The 24,755-nt window shown below is 57.7% G+C and overlaps 1 protein-coding gene across 3 annotated transcripts; it reads right to left on the reverse strand.

Annotated features, from left to right (window-relative positions):
- Positions 1 to 3,953: 3,953 nt before the first annotated feature.
- On the reverse strand, positions 3,954 to 20,569 carry LOC115642522 (nuclear factor interleukin-3-regulated protein-like). Of its 3 annotated transcripts, none has more exons than XM_030546128.1 (2): positions 20,532 to 20,569; positions 3,954 to 6,895 (listed from the first exon to the last, which is right to left on the reverse strand). In XM_030546128.1, exon 2 carries the CDS (start codon positions 6,066 to 6,068, stop codon positions 4,731 to 4,733), a length of 1,338 nt encoding a protein of 445 aa, XP_030401988.1. In that variant the 5' UTR covers positions 6,069 to 6,895; positions 20,532 to 20,569; the 3' UTR covers positions 3,954 to 4,730. The 3 variants fall into 3 exon arrangements, with proteins under 3 accessions (XP_030401988.1, XP_030401989.1, XP_030401987.1); XM_030546129.1 differs by lacking the exon at positions 20,532 to 20,569 and adding an exon at positions 8,609 to 8,695; XM_030546127.1 differs by lacking the exon at positions 20,532 to 20,569 and adding an exon at positions 8,557 to 8,685.
- Between the last annotated feature and the right edge of the window lie 4,186 nt (positions 20,570 to 24,755).

Here is a 24,755-nt window from a genome sequence, read left to right on the forward strand (position 1 = left end):
CATCTCCATCTGTCACCCCCTCAATCTCCCAAATCCCCCCAACTGAGCCCCCCCTCTTGCTGCCCCAAACTCCCCTATCTGAGAACCCCGCTGAGATGGCACAAAGTGGCTCCCCAGGCCAGCCTCCTGGCACCAGTGGGACCCCCCCCCAACAAGCTCCACTGTGGGGCTGCCCCAGACCTTGGGCCCCTTTGCAGGTCAGGGTGGGCACTGCTCTGGGGTGGCTGGTGAGCTTGGCAAGGAGTTTCTGGCACAAACCCCACAGCCTCTCCCTCTCTGCCCGTCCCAGGACAAACCTGCCATGGGGCAGAGGGGCCAGGACTGGGCACTCGTGTGGCCTGTGAACCAGCATCTCCCTCCACTGCCTGGCTCTGGGTCAGGCGTCCAGCCCCATTGCCTCCCCTGAGCCTCGGGGCAGGGGCCCCCAATCTATCCCCCCACTCCCTTCCCAGAGCCTGGATTAGATACCAGGAGTCCTGACTCCCAGCCTGTCATCCCCCGCAACACACACACAGTCTAACCACTAGTCTCCCCTGTCCTCTCATACAATGTGAGGCAGCAGGTTGGGGGCACATTTCCCTCTTCAGCCCTAGCGCAGAGGTGGCAGCTCTGCTCCCACCCTGGTGCTGAGGGACTCCTCCATCCCCCTCTGAGCCCAGGAGTCAAGGTCAAACAGAGCGGGGTCAGGACTCCTGGGTTCTAGCCCCAGATCTGGAAGGGCAGTGGAGTCTAGTAGTTAGAGGAGGGAGGCAGGGGTTGGGGTTGGAGTGAGGATTCCTGGGTTCCAGCCCGGCTGATGGAGGGGAGTGGGGTCCAGTGAGCCCAGCTGCCCCTCCCCTGCACGCCTGACCCTCCCCCCACCCCCAATATGGCAGCCCCTGTCCCGCCAATGGCTAGGGAGCTCAGAACCAACAGTCCCAGCCAGGGATGCCGGGGGTGGGGGCAAGTGGGGCAATTTGCCTTAGGCCCCGGGCCCCACAGGGGCCCCCACAAGAATATAATATTCTATAGCATTGCAACTTTTTTTTTATGGAAGGGGCCCCCAAAATTGCTTCGCCCCAGACCCCCTGAATCCTCTGGGCAGCCCTGGTCCCGGCAGCTGGGGGAGGCCAGGAGCACCTGGGAGCCTCTCAGGGTGCACTGGGGCACCAGAGCTCAGAGGGGGATTATGGTTGTCCCCCTATATGCCACCACTCCCCACTTTGCAGCGTCACAGGGGGCCCCCTGCCCCCTATAGCATCCCATGGGGCCCTAGCCCCCCCCCCCAGTGTCATAGGAGATCCCTGCTCTGCACCCCAGAATCACAGTCCCCCTATAGCCTCCCATGGGACCCCGGTGCCCCATCTCCCACCGCAGCATCACGCCCCCTGCACCCCAACCTGGCAGTCCCAGCCCTGTAGTGTGGGCTCCCTCCCCATCACTGATCCTGCCCCCCGTCTCTCCATCCCCCACCGCTGAGCCCCCCACCACGAAGCCTCCCTCCCAGTGGCTAGGATGCGAAGGGACTGCCATGGCAACAGGACGGGCACTGGTGATGCCAAGCGGGAGCCCAGCCACTGGAGGGGGGGCAGTTCATGACCTACTTTCGCTGGTGCTTTCTTCCTGCCCATGTTAATCGGAGATTATCCTGTCCTGACTTGGAGGGTGGCGGGGGGAACTTGGCTCTTACAGGGCAGGAGCAATGTGGGGGAGACAGACAGCTCAGAGCTGTGTTCTCTGGTGGGGGTGTCTAGGAGCAGGACTCCTGGGTTCTATCCTCAGCTCTGGGAGGAGAGCACTTATCTCCTGGACCCCTTGGGCTGCCCCCCACAAGTTCTTATGTGTGTGGGGCTGGGCCGGGAAGCCAGATTGGGCCCTGGCCTGGCCCTGTGCCCTAGACTCAGTCCAGTGGGATTGGGGTTCCCCTACTCCCCAGCTGACTTCCCAGAGTGAGCAGGATTCAGCGCACGATGTCCCTGTTGTGGTAGGGGGTGCTCCCCAGGGCTGTCTCTGACCCCCAGCATACCCACCTCCTCCAAGAGCTGCAGAGGGGGTATGGGTGCTGCGTGTCTCTGTGGCGCTCTGTTGTTGCTCTATCTGTGTGTCATGGGGGGGTTGTGTGTTACGTTGCGCGCACTGCATGCATACAGGTTGTGTGTGCGCGTGCGTGCATCTGCATGGGTTGTTTCACATGAATGTGTTTCATGTGCATTGTTTTTGTCTTTGTGCTCTGTGTGTGTGTGAATTATTTTGTGTCAGCATGTATTTTTTTCATGAGCACGTGTTGTTTGCAGAGTGTGTTATTTTGTTTGTGGGGTGTGTGCGTGTCTGTATTTTGCATACAGTGTGTTGTTTTGTGTGTGTGTGTGTTTTGTTGTGCCTTTGTGTTGTCTATTTGTCAGTACTGTTTTGCATGAGTGTGCCTAGTGTTTGGTGCTTTTGTGTGTTGGTGTGTGTGTTTGTACATGGTGTTTTGTCTCTATGCTCTTGTGTGTAGGGGGTTGTTGGGTCTGTGCTGTCTGTGTGATACTTTATGTTGTGGGGGATGTACCCCTCCGTCTATCCCCAGGTCCTCACCACCCCTCCTTCCCCTCGAGAGTTGGGATGCTCCCTTGACCCACACAGGCTCCCCCCCCAACCCCCCATGGCCTGCAACGGACGCTCCCTCCCCCGCGTTGTCAATTACGGCTGCTGACGAGGGTGCCCTCGGGGTGCTGGCGGTGCCCTACTTTAGCTGCCCGACCTACTAACGCTGAGATGCCAGCCAGGCCTGGTGCTGGCCCAGACAGTAACTCCAGTACTGGGGGAGCAGCGGCAGGGAAAGATGCCCCCTACCTGCCCCCCCACACACCACACAGTGCCCCCTGCCAGCACCCCACCTCCGCCACCTGCTGAGGCTGCCATGGGGGGGACTCCTGGCTCTGGGAGGGGAGCGGTGTCTAGTGGTTAGAGCAGAAGGGGGAGCTGGGAGCCAGGACTTCTGGGTTCTACTTCCTGAGCCAGGGATAGAACCCAGGAGTCCTGGCTTTTTGGGCTGCACTCAGACCATTAGGCGGCACTGCCCTGCTTCCTCCCATGTCTCCTGGTTACACCCTTCCCGCTGCGGTTGGTGTCTGAGTCCCAGGGCACGGCTCCGTGCTGTCCCCTGGGTATTGGGGAATACCCCAAGGTACAGTTGCTCTAACCCCCCTTCCTGTCAGCAGGGGTTCAGGCTGCAGAGCTCCTGGGTTCTTAACATGGGGGCCACTGTGGATCTGAGCCCCCAAAAGGGGGTGGGAAGCAAAAAACGCAGGCCCAGACCTCCTCTTCTGAAAACGGGGAGGCCTGGTGTCTGAGACCCACCTCCTATGGACCAGCTGCAATCTGCAAGCACAGCGCCTCCTCCTGGCTCCACCCCAACCCCTCCAGCAACCAAGGGTGTGCAGCCTGTACCCCTCCTCCCCTATGTAAGCATCCATCCATGCCCCCCCACACCCATCCCCATTCACATCCTTCGCTCTATCCCCATGCACCCCCTCCAATCTATCCATCCAATGCTGTGCACATCTCCCGCTCCATCCATCCCTTCATTCCCTGACATAGCTGTCATCCAGCCATCCACCCCCTCTATCTATCCCCGTACACTAGGGTGACCAGATGTCCCGATTTTATAGGGACAGTCCCGATTTTGGGGTCTTTTTCTTATATAAGGTCCTATTACCCCCCACCCCCATCCAGATTTTTTACATTTGCTCTCTGGTCACCCTACCATACACCCCCTCTATCTATCTATCCTCACCCAGCTTTCTCTATCTATCTATCTATCACCCCCCATCTATCTATTTTCCACCCACCATACACATCCATCCATCCAACTTTCCTTCCTTCTCTCATTCCACACCCTCCCTCCATAGCGGCTCCCCGGCGCTTTGGAAAATCCTTTTGGGACATTTATCTGGATTTTTTTTAAAGATACAATTTTATTTTCATCAAATGTTTCCTGACTCAGAAAATCCCCCCAGCCCCCAGCCTACAAGTCCGGCTGGTGGCATTGTTGGTGAGACAGTCCCAGCATGAAGGAGGCTGTTGGTCCCAGGTCCTGGCTGCACCCTGCTGTCACCATCCTGGGGGCTCCAAAGCCAAAGGGGGTGGGGAGATCCCCCTTGGTTCTCTCCGTAAAGACAGCCCCACCCAGCACGGGGGGCTCAGATGTTGGCTTGGTGGGAACCATCCAACAGCTCCCAAATCTGTAAGCCCAGCCAAGCAGAACCTGCTGCTCTCTGGATCCCCAGGCCCAGCAGGATGGGGATTTTGCTGCTCACTGGATCCCAGCTCGACAGATCCCCAGGCCAGCAGGATGGCAATCTTGTTGCTCATCAGAACCCAGCTGGGCAGATTGTCAGGCCCACCAGGACAGGGACCTCTCTGCTCACCAGATCCCAGATAGGCAGATTCCCAGGCCCAGCAGGACAGGTATCTCTATGTTCACTCAATACCAGCTGGGCAGATCTCCAGGCCCAGCAGGGCAGGGATCTCTCTGCTCACTGGATCCCAGCCAGGCAGGCCCGCAGGCCCAGCAGGACAGGGACCTCTCTGCTCACTGGATCTCAGCCGGGCAGATCCCCAGGCCCAGCAGGACAGGGATCTCTCTGCTCACTGGATCCCAGCCGGGCAGGTCCCCAGGGCCAGCAGGACAGTCAGTGCTGGCTTTGTCCACGTCCCCTGCCCAGGCAGCAGCTGTTCAAGGTCCGTGCCCTGCTCGGGGGCAATGCTCATATGGGCCTGGTGCCCTCATTGTGGCAACTTCCCCTCCACCCTCCAGCGAAGTCCTCAGGCTCGGGCCTGTTTGAGGGGGGTGGGGGGCTGCAGTAGAGGAGGCTGTCCAGGGCGCCAGCAGCGGGGGGGTGCCCGTTGAGGAGCAGCGCCTGCCGCACCAGGGCCGCCATCTCCTCGTGCCTCTCGCTCTCCCAGTCGGCTGGCGCCTCCTGCTGGCAGCCGGTGGCGCCAGGCTCAGGGCCCAGGTCCTGGCCACCGCTGCTGTGGGCCCGGCATTTGAGGCGCAGCTTGTGGGGCAGGGCGGCCAGCTTGACGTCCGGAGTGGGCGGGTAGGGGGCGGGCAGGCACCCCCAGCCGGGCTCCTCCCCACTCTCCTCGCTGGAGTAACCCGCAAAGGGGGAACTTGGCTCGACCGCCATCTCCATGGGCTCCGGCCTGGCCTCCCGCGCCTCCTCCTCCCCAAGGAAGCCAGCAGGGGCGCCGTAGCCCTCGGCCCGTGGGCAGCCATACGCCTCGGGGGGGCCCTGCAGCTCCCCCTGCTGGCAATAGGCCTCAGAGTTGCCATGGCGACCCCCGGGAATCTGCTGGGCATAGCTCCCCAGGGCCTTCTCCTCTTCTTCCTCCTCTGGCCCGTCCCCCCTCCCCTGCGCCTCCCAGGCTTGAGGTGGCTCCACCGCGGTGAAGCCGTTGGCGCTGAAGAGGATGACGCCCCGGGAGGCCGGGGCCTGGGGATCGGGGGGGCACAGCGCCACATCATCCCCCCGGGCCCTGCTCACAGCCTGCGCCTCCCCCGGCGTCCGTGGCAGCGGGCTGTCCCGGGAGGAGCCGTCGGACATGTCGGAGAGGGAGCCCCGCGGCGAGTATTTGGCCCCGGCGGCGTCCCGGCCGGACTGCTCCGTCTCGGACGAGTCCTCCGAGTGCTGGGCCCGGGAGGAGGCGCTGGAGTAGCCGCTGCTGCCCCCACCGTGCTCCCGGCTGGCGGCGCTCAGCTGGTGGCTCTTCTCCACGAAGGCGGCGGTGCTGATCAGCCCGAAGCGCAGCTTGAGCTGGAGCAGCTCCGTCTTGAGGCGCAGGTTCTCCTCGTTGAGCGCCAGCACCCGGCTCTCCAGCACCAGGTCGTTGAAGCGCCGCTTCTCCCGCGAGCGCTTGGCCGCCTCGTTGTTCTTCCGGCGCTTCTCCCAGTAGCTGGCATCCTTCTTCTCGTCCGAGATGAACTCCCGCTTACGCCGGAAGCTGGCGCTGGCTTTGCCCTTCAGCGCCCGGGCCCGCTGCATCACGCCCTCCGGGGGGACGCCCCCTGCCATGCACTGGCCAGGCGAGCTGAGACCCTCCATTGCAGGCCAGAAATAGAACCCAGGTCACCCCGGCTCTGACCCCCGATATTCCTTCGGCACCCTCAGAGCGCCCAGGATAGTCGCCGGGGAAGGGTCGAGATGCTGAGGTTAGAGATGGCTCAAGAACTCACCCGTGGGTCTCTGCCACGGGCATAATGCGCCCCAGATCTCTGCCACAGGAATAGCACGCCCCAGATCTCTGCCACGGGGATATGGGTCCACAGACGTCTGCCACCGGGACACTGCACCCTGGATCTCTGCCACGGGGATAACGTGTCCCAGATCTCTGCCACAGGAATAGCACGCACCAGATTTCTGCCACCAGGATATGGGCCCACGGACGTCTGCCACTGGGACACTGCACCCTGGATCTCTGCCACTGGGACACTGCACCCCGGATCTCTGCCACGGGGATAATGCACCCCAGATCTCTGCCACTGGAACGGACGATTCTCACTAGCTCCTCAGCCCAAGCAGTTAACAATCCCGGTAGCCGGGCAAGCTGCTGCCATGAGTGGCCCTCCGGCTGCGACCAACAAGCCGCGATGGGCACCCTCAGGCACCAGCAGGTACATTGGGCACCTGTGGACCATCTTCTGGGTACCTGGAGGAGCTGCCCTTCTGCTAGGGGCTGTGGGATTCCGGCGGGCAGTTCAGGCTCAGCTGGGTCCGTTCCGTGCCTGCCGGGCGCTCTGCAAAGCTCTGGCGCCCGTGTCCCGCGCCGGGAGGCTGGCTGCGGCAACGCGGCTGGGCTGCGGATGTTGTGGGATGTGAGGCGGGAGGCAGGCGGGAGCCGTGTCAAGTCCAGGAGGAGGAGGAGGGAACACCTAGGAGGAAGGACACGGAGGGCGGTTGGACTGCGGCCCAGCACGTCACACCCCTCTCTGCTGCTTACATAAGCCACAGGCGAGCAGGTCTGGGCAGGGCGGGAGAGGCCTCCGGGCCCAGCAGGCAGCATGCCCCACATTCCGCCCCGCTACGGCGACGCGTGTGCCACGGCCTGCTGGGTGCCAGGGCTGCCCCAGCTACACACCACACAGACACTACAGACCATGCACCATGCACACACACACACACACACCACACACCGTGCAGCAGGCACACACCACACAGCTAGAGACACCACGCATACACTACAGACCATGCACCAGGCACACACACACACACACCACACACCGTGCACCAAGCACACACCACACAGCTACAGACACACACACACACACCATGCACCAGGCACACACCACACAGCTACAGACACCACAAATACACTACAGACCGCGCACCAGGCACACGCACACACATACATTACACACCGCATACCAGGCACACACACTACACAGTTTTACACTGCGCACACTACGCACCACTCAGCTACACACTGCACCAACAATCACCAGACAGATACACACTGTGCACCATGTGCACACACACCACACAGCTACACAGCTACACTCTGCACCAGCACACACCACACAGCTGCACACACACTACACGCCACACAGCTACACATCGCACACCACACACACACACACATACTGCACACCTCACTACCGTAGTCTGTAGTGTGTGTGTGTGTATGCAGTGTGTGTGCATGGTGTATAGTGTGTGTCTGCACACACACACACTATACACCATGTACACACACTACACACTGCATACACATATAGTGCACACCACACACACGACACTAAACACTGCACACCACAGCTACACACAGTGCATTGCACACACACACTACACACTGCATATGCACACACCATGCACACTGCACACAGCTACACACTGTGCACCACACATGCAGTGTGTACCTCAAGCTCACACACACACACTGCACACTGTGTGAACACACACCATGCATGCCACACACTGCCCACAGATACACACTGCAAACTGCCTGCCAACAACTATACAACACACATGCCACATCACACACCACACACTGTACATGCTGCACCCCCCCCCACACATCACACACTGCACACCACACACTGCACACATACACCATGCAGGCACATACTGCATCCTACACAGACACTGCACAACACACAATACACACTGAACACCATGCACGTCACATATCTGACACTATACTGCACACACACAAACACTGCACACTACACAATTACACACTGCACCCCACACAGACCTGACACAAACACTACCCAACACCCACACTGTCCCATACACATCGCACACACCATACAACTACACACACCACACACCCACACTACAGACTGCACACCCCACACTGCACACTTACCATTACATCCCCCCCACAGACACCACACATGGCACAACACACATTGCACACCATGCACGCATCAGACACTGCACAATGACACAATTACACCTTGCCCCCCACCCCAGACACCACACACAGCCCAATACAGCTAGCACCACAGTACACACCAACCATCAGACATGGCACCCCCACCACAGTACCCCATGCACACAACATCACACAGTGCAACACACATCACACCCCCACCTTGCCAGTGCCCCTGCTTGGACTGTCAGGGCAGCTGCAGTGTGGCACGTACGGGCAGTGGCAGGGCAATCGGCCCGGGCGCATCCACCCTGGGCAGAGGGGAGCAGACGAAAAGAGAGAGGCGGCTTCCCACTCTCCCCTGGGCTGGTTCTTTCCCAGAAGGAGGCCAGTGGGGCTGGAGCAGGGAGGTGGTTGCATAAGGCAGGATGCCCAGTGGGTCACAAGAACCTGTTGTGCAACTGACCTAGTCCCGGGGAGGAACGTATCCACGCCCTCGCACGAGCCGGGGGGGGGCGGGTGCGGAGCAGCACACTTGGCCTGGACGCCTCCGCCCGCCCGGCAGATGTGAGCACTAGGAATATAGGTCAGTAAACATTGAATATTTATCAGCCCAGGCAGTCAAAACAGGTCCGCTGCTGGCATATTGCACAACACCACTGCTGAGGCCTGGGCGCGTCGCCAGCAACCTACTAGCCTAGAAAGAGGCTCTGTGTGAAAGTCAGAGGAACAATGGGGCTACGGGGCTATGGGGCAGGGAGAAGGAGGTGGACTGGAAGCAGCAAAGGGGCCTGGGCTGCTTAGCTCCGCGCTGCCGGGATCCGATGCCGCCCAGAGAGATGATCTAAGCAGGAGCTGAGCCAGGAGGGGAGAGAAACGGGGTGGGGGGTGGAAGCTGGGTCCTGAGAGAGCTGGGGCGAGGACCGAGATCACCAAAGGGGTTTAGGCACCTTTGGGTGCAATGGGAGTTAGGTATCTCAGGCCCCCAGAAGACCGGGGCCAGATTTTTAAGAGCTTATTTAGGGCCCAGTTTGCAAAAGTGTCTGCCCCTCACCGAGCTGCCCAGTTGCACCATCCAACCTGCTGCCCCTTATATCGCTCTGGGCCTCAGTTTCCCCATCTGTAAACAGGGGGATACTCCTCCTTCCTTTACTTGTCATTTATTAGGTGTATTACGGTGGCACCAAAATGCTCCAGTCACGGAGCTGCACCAGAGAGAGTCCCTGCCACACGGAGTTTACAATCTACATAGACACAGGGTAGCAGAGGAAACTGAGTCAGACAGAGGCAGGGACACCGGGTCCCACAGCAGGCCAGTAACAGAGCTGGGAAGAGAACCCGGTGTCCGGTGCCTTATCCACAAGCCCCCCATGCTGAGCCCCCATCCTGCTCCGTGCAGCACAGCGCCTCCTACTGAGCTGCCTGCAGCATGGCATTCTCTGCTGAGTCTCTCATGGCACTTCTCACCATCTCCTGTTTTCTTCTCTTTCTAGGTCAAGGCTGTATGAGAATTTCCACCCAACAAGCCCCCGCCCCTCCCAGGGAGGATCCGCCCCAGGCACTGGCCCCGTGTCCTCATGGCACGTGGAGCTGCTGGTGGGCAGGGCCGGGTGTGTGCTCCAGGTGAGGGCAAGTCTGGGCATGGCCTGAATGCGCTGGTATGAAGGGTGCTGCTGACCTACTTCCCAGCTCCGTGTCATTGCCCCGGGCTACTGGGTTACCCAAAGGCAGAGACCAGCGCCATCCGGCAAAGGGCGGCTCCCTGGGAGTCCGTCTGAGCTACTTGGTCAGTCTGTCTGTTCATTCACCTTTCCTTCCCCATACACCACATTGTCATCCATCCATTCCCATCCACCACATCATCATCCATCCCCATCCATCTATCCACATCCATTCATCCCCATCCACCACATCATCATCCATCCCCATCCCCCCATCCCCATCCACCACATCATCATCCATCCCCATCCCCCCATCCCCATCCACCACATCATCATCCATCCCCATCCCCATCCCCATACACCACATTGTCATCCATCCATCCTCATCCATCTATCCATCCATCCCCGTACACCACATCATATTCCATCCTCATCCCCATCCATCTATCCATCCATCCACATCCATCCATCCCCATACACCACATCATCATCCATCCTCATCCCCCCATCCCCATCCCCCCATCCCCCCATCCCCATACACCACATCGTCATCCATCCATCCCCATCCATCCATCCCCATCCCCCCATCCCCATACACCACATTGTCATCCATCCATCCCCATCCATCTAGCCATACATCCCCATCCATCCATCCTCATCCACCACATCATCATCCATCCCCATCCATCTATCCATTCAACCCTGTACACCACATCATCATCCATCCTCATCCCTCCATCCCCATCCACCACATCATCATCCATCCCCATCCCCATACACCACATCGTCATCCATCCATCCCCATCCACCACATCATCATCCATCCCCATCCATCTATCCATCCATCCCCATCCCCCCATCCCCATCCACCACATCATCATCCATCCCCATCCCCATCCCCATCCCCATCCCCCACATCGTCATCCATCCATCCCCATCCACCACATCATCATCCATCTCCATCCATCCATCCTCATCCACCCCCATCCATCTATCCATCCATCCCTGTACACCACATCATCATCCATCCTCATCCCCCCATCCCCATCCACCACATCATCATCCATCCCCATCCATCTATCCATCCATCCCTGTACACTACATCATATTCCATCCTCATCCCCATCCCCCATCCCCCATACACCACATCATCCATCCATCCCCACCCCCCCATCCCCATACACCACATCATCCATCCATCCCCATTCCCATCCATCTATCCATCCATCCCCATCCCCCATCCCCATACACATCATCAATCCATCCCCATCCCCATACACCACATCATCCATCCCCATTGATCCCCATCCACCACATCATCATCCATCCCCATCCATCTATCCATCCATCCCCATCCACCACATCATCATCCATCCCCATCCCCATCCCCATCCCCCACATCGTCATCCATCCATCCCCATCCACATCATCATCCATCCCCATCCATCCATCCTCATCCACCACATCATCATCCATCCCCATCCATCTATCCATCCATCCCTGTACACCACATCATCATCCATCCTCATCCCCCCATCCCCATCCACCACATCATCATCCATCCCCCTCCCCCTCCCCCCCATCCCGATACACCACATCATCATCCATCCCCATCCACCCCCATCCCCATCCATCTATCCATCCATCCCCATACACCACATCGTCATCCATCCATCCTCATCCACCACATCATCATCCATCCCCATCCATCTATCCATCCATCCCTGTACACCACATCATCATCCATCCTCATCCCCCCATCCCCATCCACCACATCATCACCATCCCCATCCCCATATACCACATCGTCATCCATCCATCCCCATCCATCTAGCCATCCATCCCCATCCATCCATCCTCATCCACCACATCATCATCCATCCCCATCCCCCATCCCCATACACCACATTGTCATCCATCCATCCCCATCCATCTATCCATCCATCCCCATCCACCACATCATCATCCATCCCCATGCCCCACATCGTCATCCATCCATCCCCATCCACCACATCATCATCCATCTCCATCCATCCATCCTCATCCACCACATCATCATCCATCCTCATCCCCCCATCCCCATCCACCACATCATCATCCATCCCCATCCCCATCCCCCCATCCCCATACACCACATTGTCATCCATCCATCCCCATCCATCTATCCATCCATCCACATCCATCCATCCCCATACACCACATCATCATCCATCCTCATCCCCCCATCCCCATCCCCCCATCCCCATACACCACATCGTCATCCATCCATCCCCATCCACCACATCATCATCCATCCCCATCCATCCATCCCCATCCCCCCATCCCCATACACCACATTGTCATCCATCCATCCCCATCCATCTATCCATCCATCCACATCCATCCATCCTCATCCACCACATCATCATCCATCCCCATCCATCTATCCATCCATCCCCATACACCACATCGTCATCCCCCCATCCCCATCCACCACATCATCATCCATCCCCATCCCCATATACCACATCGTCATCCATCCATCCCCATCCATCTAGCCATCCATCCCCATCCATCCATCCTCATCCACCACATCATCATCCATCCTCATCCCTCCATCCCCATCCACCACATCATCATCCATCCCCATCCCCATACACCACATCGTCATCCATCCATCCCCATCCACCACATCATCATCCATCCCCATCCATCTATCCATCCATCCCCATCCCCCACATCGTCATCCATCCATCCCCATCCACCACATCATCATCCATCTCCATCCATCCATCCTCATCCACCACATCATCATCCATCCCCATCCATCTATCCATTCAACCCTGTACACCACATCATCATCCATCCCCATCCCCATCCCCCACATCGTCATCCATCCATCCCCATCCACCACATCATCATCCATCTCCATCCATCCATCCTCATCCACCACATCATCATCCATCCCCATCCATCTATCCATCCATCCCTGTACACCACATCATCATCCATCCTCATCCCCCCATCCCCATCCACCACATCATCATCCATCCCCATCCATCTATCCATCCATCCCTGTACACCACATCATATTCCATCCTCATCCCCATCCCCCATCCCCCATCCACCACATCATCATCCATCCATTCATTCCCATACACCACATCATCCATCCATCCCCACCCCCCCATCCCCATACACCACATCATCCATCCATCCCCATTCCCATCCATCTATCCATCCATCCCCATCCCCCATCCCCATACACCACATCATCATCCATCCATTCATTCCCATACACCACATCATCCATCCATCCCCACCCCCCCATCCCCATACACCACATCATCCATCCATCCCCATTCCCATCCATCTATCCATCCATCCCCATCCCCCATCCCCATAAACATCATCAATCCATCCCCATCCCCATACACCACATCATCCATCCCCATTGATCCCCATCCACCACATCATCATCCATCCCCATCCCCATCCACCCATCTCCATCCATCCCCATCCCCATCCCTCCTTCCCCATCCACCACATCATCATCCATCCCCGTCCATCTATCCATCCATCCATCCACATCCATCCTTCCCCATCCCCCACATCATCATGCATCCCCATCCCCATCCCCCACATCATCCTCCACCCATCCCCATCCATCCATCCACATCATCATCCATCCATCCACATCCATCCATCCCCATTCCCACCCATCCCCATCCACCACATCATCATCCATCCATCCACATCCATCCATCCCCATTCCCACCCATCCCCATCCACCACATCATCATCTATCCCCATCCATCTATCCATCCATCCATCCCCATGCACATCATCCATCCCCATCCCCCCATCCCCATACACCACCTCATCATCCATCCCCATCCCCATCCACCACATCATCATCCATCCCCATCCCCCCATCCCCATCCACCACATCATCTTCCATCCCCATCCCTATCCATCCATCCATATCCACCTATCCCCATCCACCACATCATCATCCATCCCCATCCCCACCCCCATTCCCATCCACCCACACCCATCCCCATCCACCCATCCATCCCCATCCCCATCCACATCATCATCCATCCCCATCCCCACCCCCATTCCCATCCACCCACATCCATCCCCATCCACCCATCCATCCACATCCATTCCCATCCCCATCCATCCATCCACATCCACCACATCATCATCCATCCTCATCCCCCCATCCCCATACACCACATCATCACCCATCCCATTCCTCATCCATCCTCATCCCCATCCACCCATCCCCATCCACCCATCCCCATCATCATCCATCCCCATCACCCACATCATCATCCATCCCCATCCCCATATCCCCATCCATCCACCCACATCATCATCCATCCCCATCCCCATCCCCCACATCATCATCCATCCCCATCCCCATATCCCCATCCCCATCCACCACATCATCATCCATCCCCATCCTCATATCCCCATCCATATCCATCATCCATCCCCATCCCCCACATCATCATCCATCCCCATCCCCATATCCCCATCCATATCCATCCATCCATCCCCATCCCCCACATCATCATCCATCCCCATTCCCATATCCCCATCCCCATCCACCACATCATCATCCATCCCCATCCATATCCACCCATCCCCATCCACCACATCATCCATCCCCATCCCCCACATCATCATCCATCCCCATCCATATCCACCCATCCCCATCCACCACATCATCCATCCCCATCCCCCACATCATCATCCATCCCCATCCATATCCACCCATCCCCATCCCCCACATCATCCATCCCCATCCCCCACATCATCATCCATCCCCATCCTCATCCACCTATCCACCCATCCCCATCCCCCACATCATCCATCCCCATCCCCCCACATCATCATCCATCCCCATCCTCATCCACCTATCCATCCATCCACATCCATCCCTCCCCATCCACCTCATCATCATCCATCCCCCACATCCTCGTCCCCATCCCCATCCATCTATCCATCCATCCACATCCTCATCCATCCTCATCCCCATCCGCATCCCTCCACATCCATCCCCATACACCACATCATCATCCATCCCCATCCCATCCGTCCATCCCCATCCCCCACATCCTCCATCCCCATCCATCTATCCATCCATTCCCATCCATCCATCCTCATCCACCACATCATCATCCATCCCCATCCATCTATCCATCCATCCACATCCTCATCCATCCTCATCCCCATCCGCATCCTTCCACATCCATCCCCATACACATCATCATCCATCCCCATTCCCATCCATATCCGTCCCTCCACATCCATCCATCCCCATCCCCCACATCATCCATCCCCTTCCATCTATCCATCCATCCCTGTACACCACATCATCATCCATCCTCATCCCCCCATCCCCATCCACCACATCATCATCCATCCCCATCCCCCTCCCCCCATCCCGATACACCACATCATCATCCATCCCCATCCACCCCCATCCCCATCCAGCCATCCACATGCATCCATCCATCCCCATATACATCCATCCATCCCTAGCACAACGGGGTTCAGGGCGCTACCATAATACACCTAATACAAAATGTGCAGCATCAGCACATGGAGTCTTCGTTCACCATATTACACCTAATAAACAGCAGTCTACCTTTACCAAAATGTAAACAAAAACTGAGGTCCTCATATGTCACATGACTCCAGGAGCTGGTGCTTTGAAAAAACACACACCATATTTTGGGTGAGCTGGTGACAGGTCCACCTGTCTCCCTACCCTCTCAGGTCCCTTCTCTGTGCCTCTCTTTGCCCCCAGGTACCTCTCAGGAGGTTAGCTGAGTGCAGTCCACCCACCCACCGCTGTGTTCAATTCAGGCTCAGCCCTCGGAGCGGCTCTGCCCTACTAACCCACTAAACCAGAACCAAGGAAGCAACTCAACATCTGCGTTGCCCAACCGGGGTGTTCCCACGGCAGCCAGCGCGGGTTGGGGGTTACATCACCCAAGCTATAGAAGGCGAGGGAGCGGATGAGGAATGGGGGCGGATCTCCACTTGCCAAGGCCCCAGCCACAGGTTTGAGAAGGAACTATCCACAGCCCGGGTCTGACTCCGGAGTGACTCTCCCGAGGTCAAGGAGGGCAAACCACAGGAGAATCAAATCCCAGGCTAGGAGAGACGTGTGTGGTGTCACAGCAACTGCCCTCCCAGGATCAAACCAGTCCTCTCCAGAGCTAGGAGCCCACACGGCCACAGCTTGAGTGACACCTCAATGCCTGCTACATGGAACCTGCAGTGCGTGGGGTGGGGGATTGCGATTGCGGCAGTGTTAGGGGGTGTTAAACCCACACACAGAGACCCCAGTGTGGGGACCTAAAGGCAACAGCGCAGGGCTGGCAGGGGACAAGCAGACTGTGTGCAGAGGGGGCGGCGAGGGGAAAAGCCCCCTGCGAACCCCTCCCCAGCCTGCTGCTAACAAGGAGGGGCTTTTTAGTACACAGGGACAGATCCTCAGCTGGTATAATGCAATCTAGGCATATAGGACTCCTGATTCCCAAACGACCTGTGCTCTAACCACTAGACACCACTCCCCTCCCCGAGCTGGGAGCAGAACCCAGGTGTCCTGGCCCTGAGCTCCCCAATCTAGCCACTAGACCCCACTCCTCTCTCCGAGCTGGGAACAGAACCCAGGGGTCCTAGCCCCCAGTTCCCCACACTAACTACTAGATCCCCCCCCCTTCCCTCCCAGAGCTGGGGATAGAAACCAGGAGTCCTGGCCCCCAGCTCTAACCACTAGACCCCACCCACCTCCCAGAGCTCGGGATAAAATCCAGGAGTCTGGATTCCCAGCCACACCCCCTCTCTTGACTCAGAATCCTTCTCCACAGTCCATGTCCTCTCCCCCCGCGCCCCCGCTGCAGGGACCTTGCACCTCCCCAGCTCTGGGACCCCTGGGCAAGTCCCTGGGGAGACATGGCCGTGGCTGGATCCATCCGGTCACCTGGGGTTCAACCCTGCCTGCCAGCCCACGGCTGGGCCCAGGCCTCCCAGCACCAGCCCCCAGGAGCACAGCCCTCACCCCCGGCTCCCAGCACCTCATGATGTAACTTTATATAACGCCCCACGTTGTCAGGCAGGAATGTTCTGTCCCTGACAGGGCTGGAGCAGAGCCATCGCTTCCCATGGCACCATCCCCCTGGTTGGCGAGGCCTCTGGGCCAGCCCTGGCGCCTCACCCCGCGCCAGGGCCTGGACCCAGCCGAGCAACAGGCCAATACTGCCTATATCTGCCCGACCCTCCCTGTGCCTGGGATCAGGATTAGGATCAGGCCCATGGGCCCATCTAGCCCTGTATGCTCCCCCCTCCCGCCCTAGCCCACCAGGCCCCACTCCTCTCACAGCCCAGGAGAGAACCCAGGAATCCTGGCTCCCAGGCCCCCGCTCTAACCACCAGTCTCCACTGCCCTCCCAGAGCCAGCAGTGCTAGGTCACTTTCCCAGCCATGAAATGCTCTGAACCCTTTGATTCCAACCTTGGGGCCTCCCTGCCTGCCCTTATCAGCCCCACGTCCAGCCTGTCCCCTGCTCTGCGGACAGCACAGAGCACGAGCCACACGTCCCGGCTGGGATCCCGCCACCCCCACCTCCCACAGCGCTGAGCTATCTTCACTCCATGGGATGGGGGAGGAGGGGCCAGGGTGTTCATCCCATGAGACAATGGCGAGGGGAAGCCTTCAGTGCTGGCTGTATGGGAGCTAGGACTCCTGGGTTCCGTTCCCAGCTCAGGGGGGAGTGGGGTCAAGTGGTTAGAGCCGGGGGCTGGGAATTAGGACTTCTGGGTTCTGTTTCAGCTTGGGGGAGAGCAGGAGTGGGGTCTGCTGCTTAAAGCAGGAAAGGATGGGGGGGTCAGGACTCCTGGGTTCTGTTCCCAGCTCTGGGAGGAGAGTGGGGTCAAGTGGTTAGGCCAGGAGAGGACGGGGGGGGGGGGTCAGGACTCCTGGGTTCTGTTCCCAACTCCAGGAGGGCAGTGGGGTCCAGTGGTTAGAGTGGGGTGGGCATGGGTTGCCTACAGGCCTCAGGAAGAGGATATCCAATTTACCTGTCCCTTCATCTGCCCACGGTGATGGGCGCTCCCTAGCACCACAGGAAGATCAGACTCAATTCAACCCCAGCACTGGCCTTTGAGCCGAGCTGATCCGGTGGTGGGGAGTTCCATTGGTCAATCGTCCCCTAACCAGCTACCGGGAGACTTCCCAACCCCATCTCCCCCTCAGCAGCATTTGGCGCATGGAGACGACACCTGAGATAAAGCTGGGATCCCTGCATGGCCCATGGGGCCCCCATGAGTGTATAGGCTCATGCCCCCCTCCCATACACAGCCTGGTGGCAGCCTGGGGCTCACCTTTCACCTTGGTGGAGTATGAGCCCAGCTGGCTAACGTAATGCCACCGTACAGTAGCCAGGATCGGGGCCCCTCAGCCAGAGGCTGCCCCGAAGGGCTTGGCCCAGCCAGGTGGGGAGAGTCGAGGTGGGTCACTCCCCTAGTGGGAATCAGCAGCTCCTTGGTTTGACTCTGTGAGGGGAGAGGAGGAAGGAGCAGGACTGGGGGGCAGATTGGACACCCCCCCATCTTCCTCTGCTCCTACATCAGCCCTGGCCCCTATGCCCACCCCCAACACAACAGAGCCCCCAGTTCCATCTGCCCCACAACCCTGCCCCTCACTACCCCATCCACCCCAGCTAGCTAGGATCGGAGCAGGGAGAGAGAGCCACCATGTCAATCTGGGGAGAGGGGTGTAATATGGAGAGTGGGTGTGGGTGTGTACTGGAGGATATCTGTGGGTGTGTAGATGGGGTGTGGGGGGTTGTTTGTACCAGAGGATATGTGTGTGTGTGTGTGTAGATGGGGGGTTGAGGGTGTGGGTGTACTGGCGGAATGTCGGTGTGTGTGTAGGTGGGGGGTGTGATGGTGTGTTTGTATGGAGGATGTCTGTGTATGCGTAGATGGGGTGTGTGTGCATATGCCGTGTGTGTGTAGGAAAGAGGGAGGGTCTGCGTATGTATAAAGAGTGTGTGTGTGTGTGTGTGCGCGCACACACACATATTATTTACAAGCTTCCCTCCACTTTCCAGACAGCGTTCCCATGGTTTGAGATTCCAGGACCTCAACTTTGCTGCTTCACAATACACCCCCGCTCCCCAAATCTGTGTGTCCCCCCAAAGGGCCAAATTCACCCTCAACATAGAGCACTAAAACCTTCTCCCTCCCGCTCACCCCACACACACACACACAAATGCCCGCCCTGCCTTCTTTTGGTTTGGCTGTGCCTGCTACACACGCCCTGCAAAAGTAGGTCAGGATTGAGCGGAGTGACTGGGAATGTTCAGGCAGAGAGAGAGAGAGAGTGTGTGTGTGTGCGTGTGTGTTGTCAGGGCTTTGATATGGAAGAGTTTGGGGAGTGTTGTGGGAAGGATACTCCAGGGACACACACATGTGCCACAAATAGATGTGCGTACACACACACACAATTATAGCACAGAGAACATGTGCACACAGTATATCCAGACACAATGCACAATAGAGACACACACAACAGAACCCCAGTGAATCAGACCTACAAGCACACATGTAACACACTATACATATACACAATGCACACACACTGCTTTACATTACATACATGCAACATAGACACATGACAAACAATACAAGAGGAATACACACAGCCACAACACACAGTTATGTAACCACACAAGACAAACAACATATACACAGAACAGGATATGTATACACTACATACACACACCACATACACAATGCACCCTTCAAACATACACAACACATCATACATACACCCACGACACAAATGTACACAAAGCACAATACATACACACCTCCAACCACATAAAACACATCATATATACCCACACTACACAGACGACATGCTTATGCCCAGAACACAAAACACAGGACATACACAATATACAGACAACATGTAATACACACAGCAGAATACATACATCACACCCACTTCCTAAAAACATACAAAACACATCATACAAACACAACATGCTTAGAGTGACAACACATTATGCACACAACATACAATACACACAAAATACAATACATAACACTGAACACACAACACACACACCCCTAAACATACAAAACACATCATCCAAACCCGCTTAGACACACACCAGAGTGCCCACAACATGCAACCCACACAAGACATACACACCGTACACAGAAGACACACAACACCCCCTGCAAACACACAAAACACATTACCCAAACACAACACCCCGAGACGCGCAGAGTATGCAACACACACACGCCGCAATACAATACACACGGCCCACAGAAGACACACAATGCACACACCCGAAATACACAAAACATGACAGCCTTACCCGCGCAACACACACATACACACACACACACACTGCACTCTTAGCCACACAACACACTTCACGCACACAACACCCCTGCAAACACACGCGCCCCCCGCGGTAGCCGACCCCCCCAGCGCCCCGCGGGCGGGGCTCGGTACCTCTCGGGCCGGGCCGGGCCGGGCCCCGCGGGCGGTGGCGGTGGCGGCCGGTCCCTGCAGCCGGCGCACGGAATGTGTGTTACTGGGTCACCCGGTTGCATAACAGCCGCTTAGCGCCTCAGTCACGTTCTGCTTCGCAACACACAAACGGGGCAGGGAGGGGGGGGGCCGGGCCGAGAGCCAACGAGGGGGGCGGAGAGATTTAATCCCCCAGCAGCGATCGGAGCCCAGCCCAGAGGCTGGGCAGCGGGGATGGGCGCTAGGGAGGCGGGGGTCTGTCCGGCTCCGCCCCTGGCAGGGATGGGGGGGGGCGTGGAGGGCATCAGTCCCGCCCCCCCCGGAAGAGATGGGCTAGGGATAGGGGTTGTCTAGAGGCTCCCCCTGGCAGGGATGGGTGTGTGTGTGCGGGGGGGGGGTGCCTGGATACCCCCACGGAAGAGATGGGGGTGGGGGTTGTCTAGAGGCTCCCCCGGGCAGAGATGAGGGGGTGTCTGGATTCCCCTCACGGAAGAGATGGGGATGGGGGTTGTCTAGAGGCTCCCCCTGGCAGGGATGGGGGTGTGTGTGCGGGGTGGGGGTGCCTGGATACCCCCACGGAAGAGATGGGGGTGGGGGTTGTCTAGAGGCTTCCCCTGGCAGGGATGGGGGTGTGTGTGCGGGGTGGGGGTGCCTGGATACCCCCACGGAAGAGATGGGGGTGGGAGTTGTCTAGAGGCTCCCCCTGGCAGGGATGGGTGTGTGTGTGCGGGGGGAGGGGTGCCTGGATACCCCCACGGAAGAGATGGGGGTGGGAGTTGTCTAGAGGCTCCCCCGGGCAGAGATGAGGGGGTGTCTGGATTCCCCTCACGGAAGAGATGGGGGTGGGGGTTGTCTAGAGGCTCCCCCTGGCAGGGATGGGGGTGTGTGTGCGGGGGGGGTGCCTGGATACCCCCACGGAAGAGATGGAGATGGGAGTTGTCTAGAGGCTCCCCGGGGCAGGGATGGGTGGGGGGGTGTGTCTGGATTCCCCCCACGGAAGAGATGGGGTGGGGGTCTGTGGGGATCCACCTCCCCTTCCCCTGATCTTTCGTTTTCCTTCTCTTGCTAGCTCACTGCCAACCCCCATCCCAGGCATAAATGGGGAGTGACTGTTGCAGTAGGAGTGGGAGGGGGGCTCTGGTCACCCCCTTCTGTCTCTGCCACTTCCCTGCCTTCTCCACCCCCCAGGATTTGACTTGGGATGGAGCCATCATTACCGGGGGCTGAGCTGGGGTGGGAGACGCGGAGCAGAGAAGAGATCTGCGAGCATCTGACGCCAGGTCAGAAGGTCTCTGTGCCCATGGAACCAGCCCCCACCCCTCCAGCCCAGGCTTTAAACTGACCCTAGATGCAATACCCCACCCCAGAGACAGCTGCACCTAAGCGCCAGGTGAGGGATCCTTGTATAAGCAGCCCCCATGCCCCACCCTAGAGGTGGCTGCACCCAGCGCCAGGCTAGGGGATCCCTGTATAAACAGCCCCCAAGCCCCACCCCAGAGGTGGCTGCACCTCAGCGCCGGGCTAGGGATCTCTATATAAACAGCCCCCATGCCCCACCCCAGAGGTGGCTGCACCTCAGCACCAGGCTATGGATCCCTGTATAAACAGCCCCATTTAAACTGGGGAGTTACAAATACTGGAAAGGGGGCAGAGGGCCAGAGCCCTTTCACAAGCCTTTAGGCTCCACAGATCCCACAGCCCTTTACCAAGGAGGGGTGGCGATGGTTGTTGTTATTAAGCGACTGACCTGCCTTGGGACCATTCCCCAGGGGCGGCAGAAGAGTCACGTCTGCTCCGGGGACAAAGCTGGAGCCCGGAGCCAGAGGAGGACGAGGGCCCAAGAGGCGACAAGGAGGCAGAATAAGCGCTGGGTTTTTGCCGCCCGCCGGGATGCACAAGGGCAGCGCGGACCAGAGCCAAGGTGGTTTCCACAGCGGCATGGCCGGGGGGAGCCAGGCTGGACTTTGTCTTGTGCTAACTTAAGGACTTTCCGCTGCCGTGTTCCAGCTGACTAATAAACCCCGCTCAGCTTTGTGACGCCTGGTGGGTGTCGCTGCAAATCCTGGCTGTGGTGCACGGATCCCTGAAGAGGACACAAAGTCTTGAGCCAGGACTGTGTCTCCGTTAGACTCACTGGGCAGCGCTGATGGAGCGAAGCAGTTCTGAGCCCAGAGGCCCAGGCTCAGAGGTGGAGACCCCGTGGCCTGCCATGGAGGAAGCGCGGGACCCCGTGGGGGCTAGTCACACTGAAGGGGTTCCTCCAAGGGGCTGTTTAAAAGCTGAGGGGGTTGCCCCAACCCCGTGGATCTGTGACTGCAGGTCAGAATCAGCCTACAGATGGGGAAACTGAGGCACAGGGCCACGTGGCGACTCACTCCAGGTCAACCAGCTGGCCAGTAGCAGAACCAGGAACAGAACTCGCATCTCCCAAATCCCACTCTGGTGCTCTGCCTACTAGGCCACGCTGCTTCCTTTTTGCGCAGCTGGGGGCAACATCCCAAAGGAGGAACATCATAAACAGACTGTCCAAGGGCATTAACATTTGTCCGCCCCCAGCCCCAGAGAGATTCACTGCACGTAGGTGAGCGATGCCATTGATAAGACAGATGTTACATGAGCCAGATGTGCAAGAACTCAGTGTGGGAGCAGGACAGTGCCCCCCGGTGTTAGAGGTGATGGGGAACTGAAGGACGCGAGAAGGTTTCAGAGGGAAAAAGGACAGCCAGGCTCAGAAGCAAGGTGGCTGGATAACGGCCAGTTCCCATTTCCTCAGTGTTTGATCAAAAGAAGCACCCAGGAAACGGGAGCTGGTGGCCCTTGGCTGTTTGAAAGGTGACAGGCCCCAGCCAGGAATAAGATCTCTGAGGTCTATAAAATCATGACTGGTGTGGAGAACGCGAATAAGGGAGTGCTATTTACTCCTTCTCATAACACAAGAACTAGGGGTCACTCAATGGAATTAATAGGCAGCAGGTATAAAACGACCACAAGGAAGTATTTCTTCACACAACGCACAGGCAACCTGTGGAACTCCTCGCCAGAGGATGCTCTGAAGGCCAAGACCATAACAGGGTTCAAAAAAGAACTAGATAAGTTCATGGAGGATAGGCCCATCAACGGCTATTAGCCAGGACAGGCAAAGAGGGCGTCTCTAGCCTGTTTGCCAGAAGCTGGAAATGGACGACAGGGGATGGATCATTTGATGATTCCCTGTTCTGTTCATTCCCTCTGGGGCACCTGGCATTGGCCACTGTGGGCAGACAGGATACTGGGCTGGATGGACCATTGGTCTGGCCCAGTGCGGCCATTCTTATGTTCTTAATGATTTGTTCAGACTTGCATGGGGAGTTCGTTCTCCCAACCCGTCCCCGGCTCTCTGTGCGATGCTCCGCTGGCTCCCCCTTGTCTCGCACCACCAACAGAAGCGGCTGGTGCTGTCGCACGTTGCCATCTCAGAGGGAAACGCCAGCACGTGGAGGAAAAGGAAGACAAACTTAACAGCAACATCTGTGCCCCAAGCCAATTGCAAGGGACAAGTAAAAGGAAGTTGTTCTTCTCACAGGGCACAGTCAACCTGTGGAACTCCTTGCCTGAGGAGGTTGTGAAGATTAGGACTATAACAGGGTTTAAAAGCGAACTGGATAAATTCATGGAGGTTAAGTTCATAAATGGCTATTAGCCAGGCTGGGTAAGGAATGGTGTCCCTAGCCTCTGTCTGTCAGAGGGTGGAGATGGATGGCAGGAGAGAGATCACTTGATCATTACCTGTTAGGTTCACTCCCTCTGGGGCACCTGGCATTGGCCACTGTCGGCAGACAGGATACTGGGCTGGATGGGCCTTTGATCTGACCCAGTACAGCCGTTTTTAGGTTCTTATGTTCTTCTTATGAACAAAATAGGTCTCCCCCTCGCCTGACAACTCCAAATACACCAAGCAGCTCTGCGCACCCCAGTGAAAACGACCCTGCCGCTGCGTCCTGTGATGGTGCAATGATGCCGTTGCCACGTTGGTCCCAGGATATTAGAGACCACAAGGCCTGTGGGGTAATATCCTGGATGGGTGAAAGAGACAAGCTGGAAAGCTTGTGTTTCCCACCCACAGAAGTTGGTCCAAGATATTTCCTCCCCCACCTTGTTTCTGCAACGGGTACGCCAATTTCAAGCAGTATCCTTCAAAGACCTTCCTGTATTAAATGTACAGATTCT

This window comes from Gopherus evgoodei, unplaced genomic scaffold, assembly GCF_007399415.2.
Source record: "Gopherus evgoodei ecotype Sinaloan lineage unplaced genomic scaffold, rGopEvg1_v1.p scaffold_40_arrow_ctg1, whole genome shotgun sequence".
NCBI classification, from domain to species: Eukaryota; Metazoa; Chordata; order Testudines; family Testudinidae; genus Gopherus; species Gopherus evgoodei.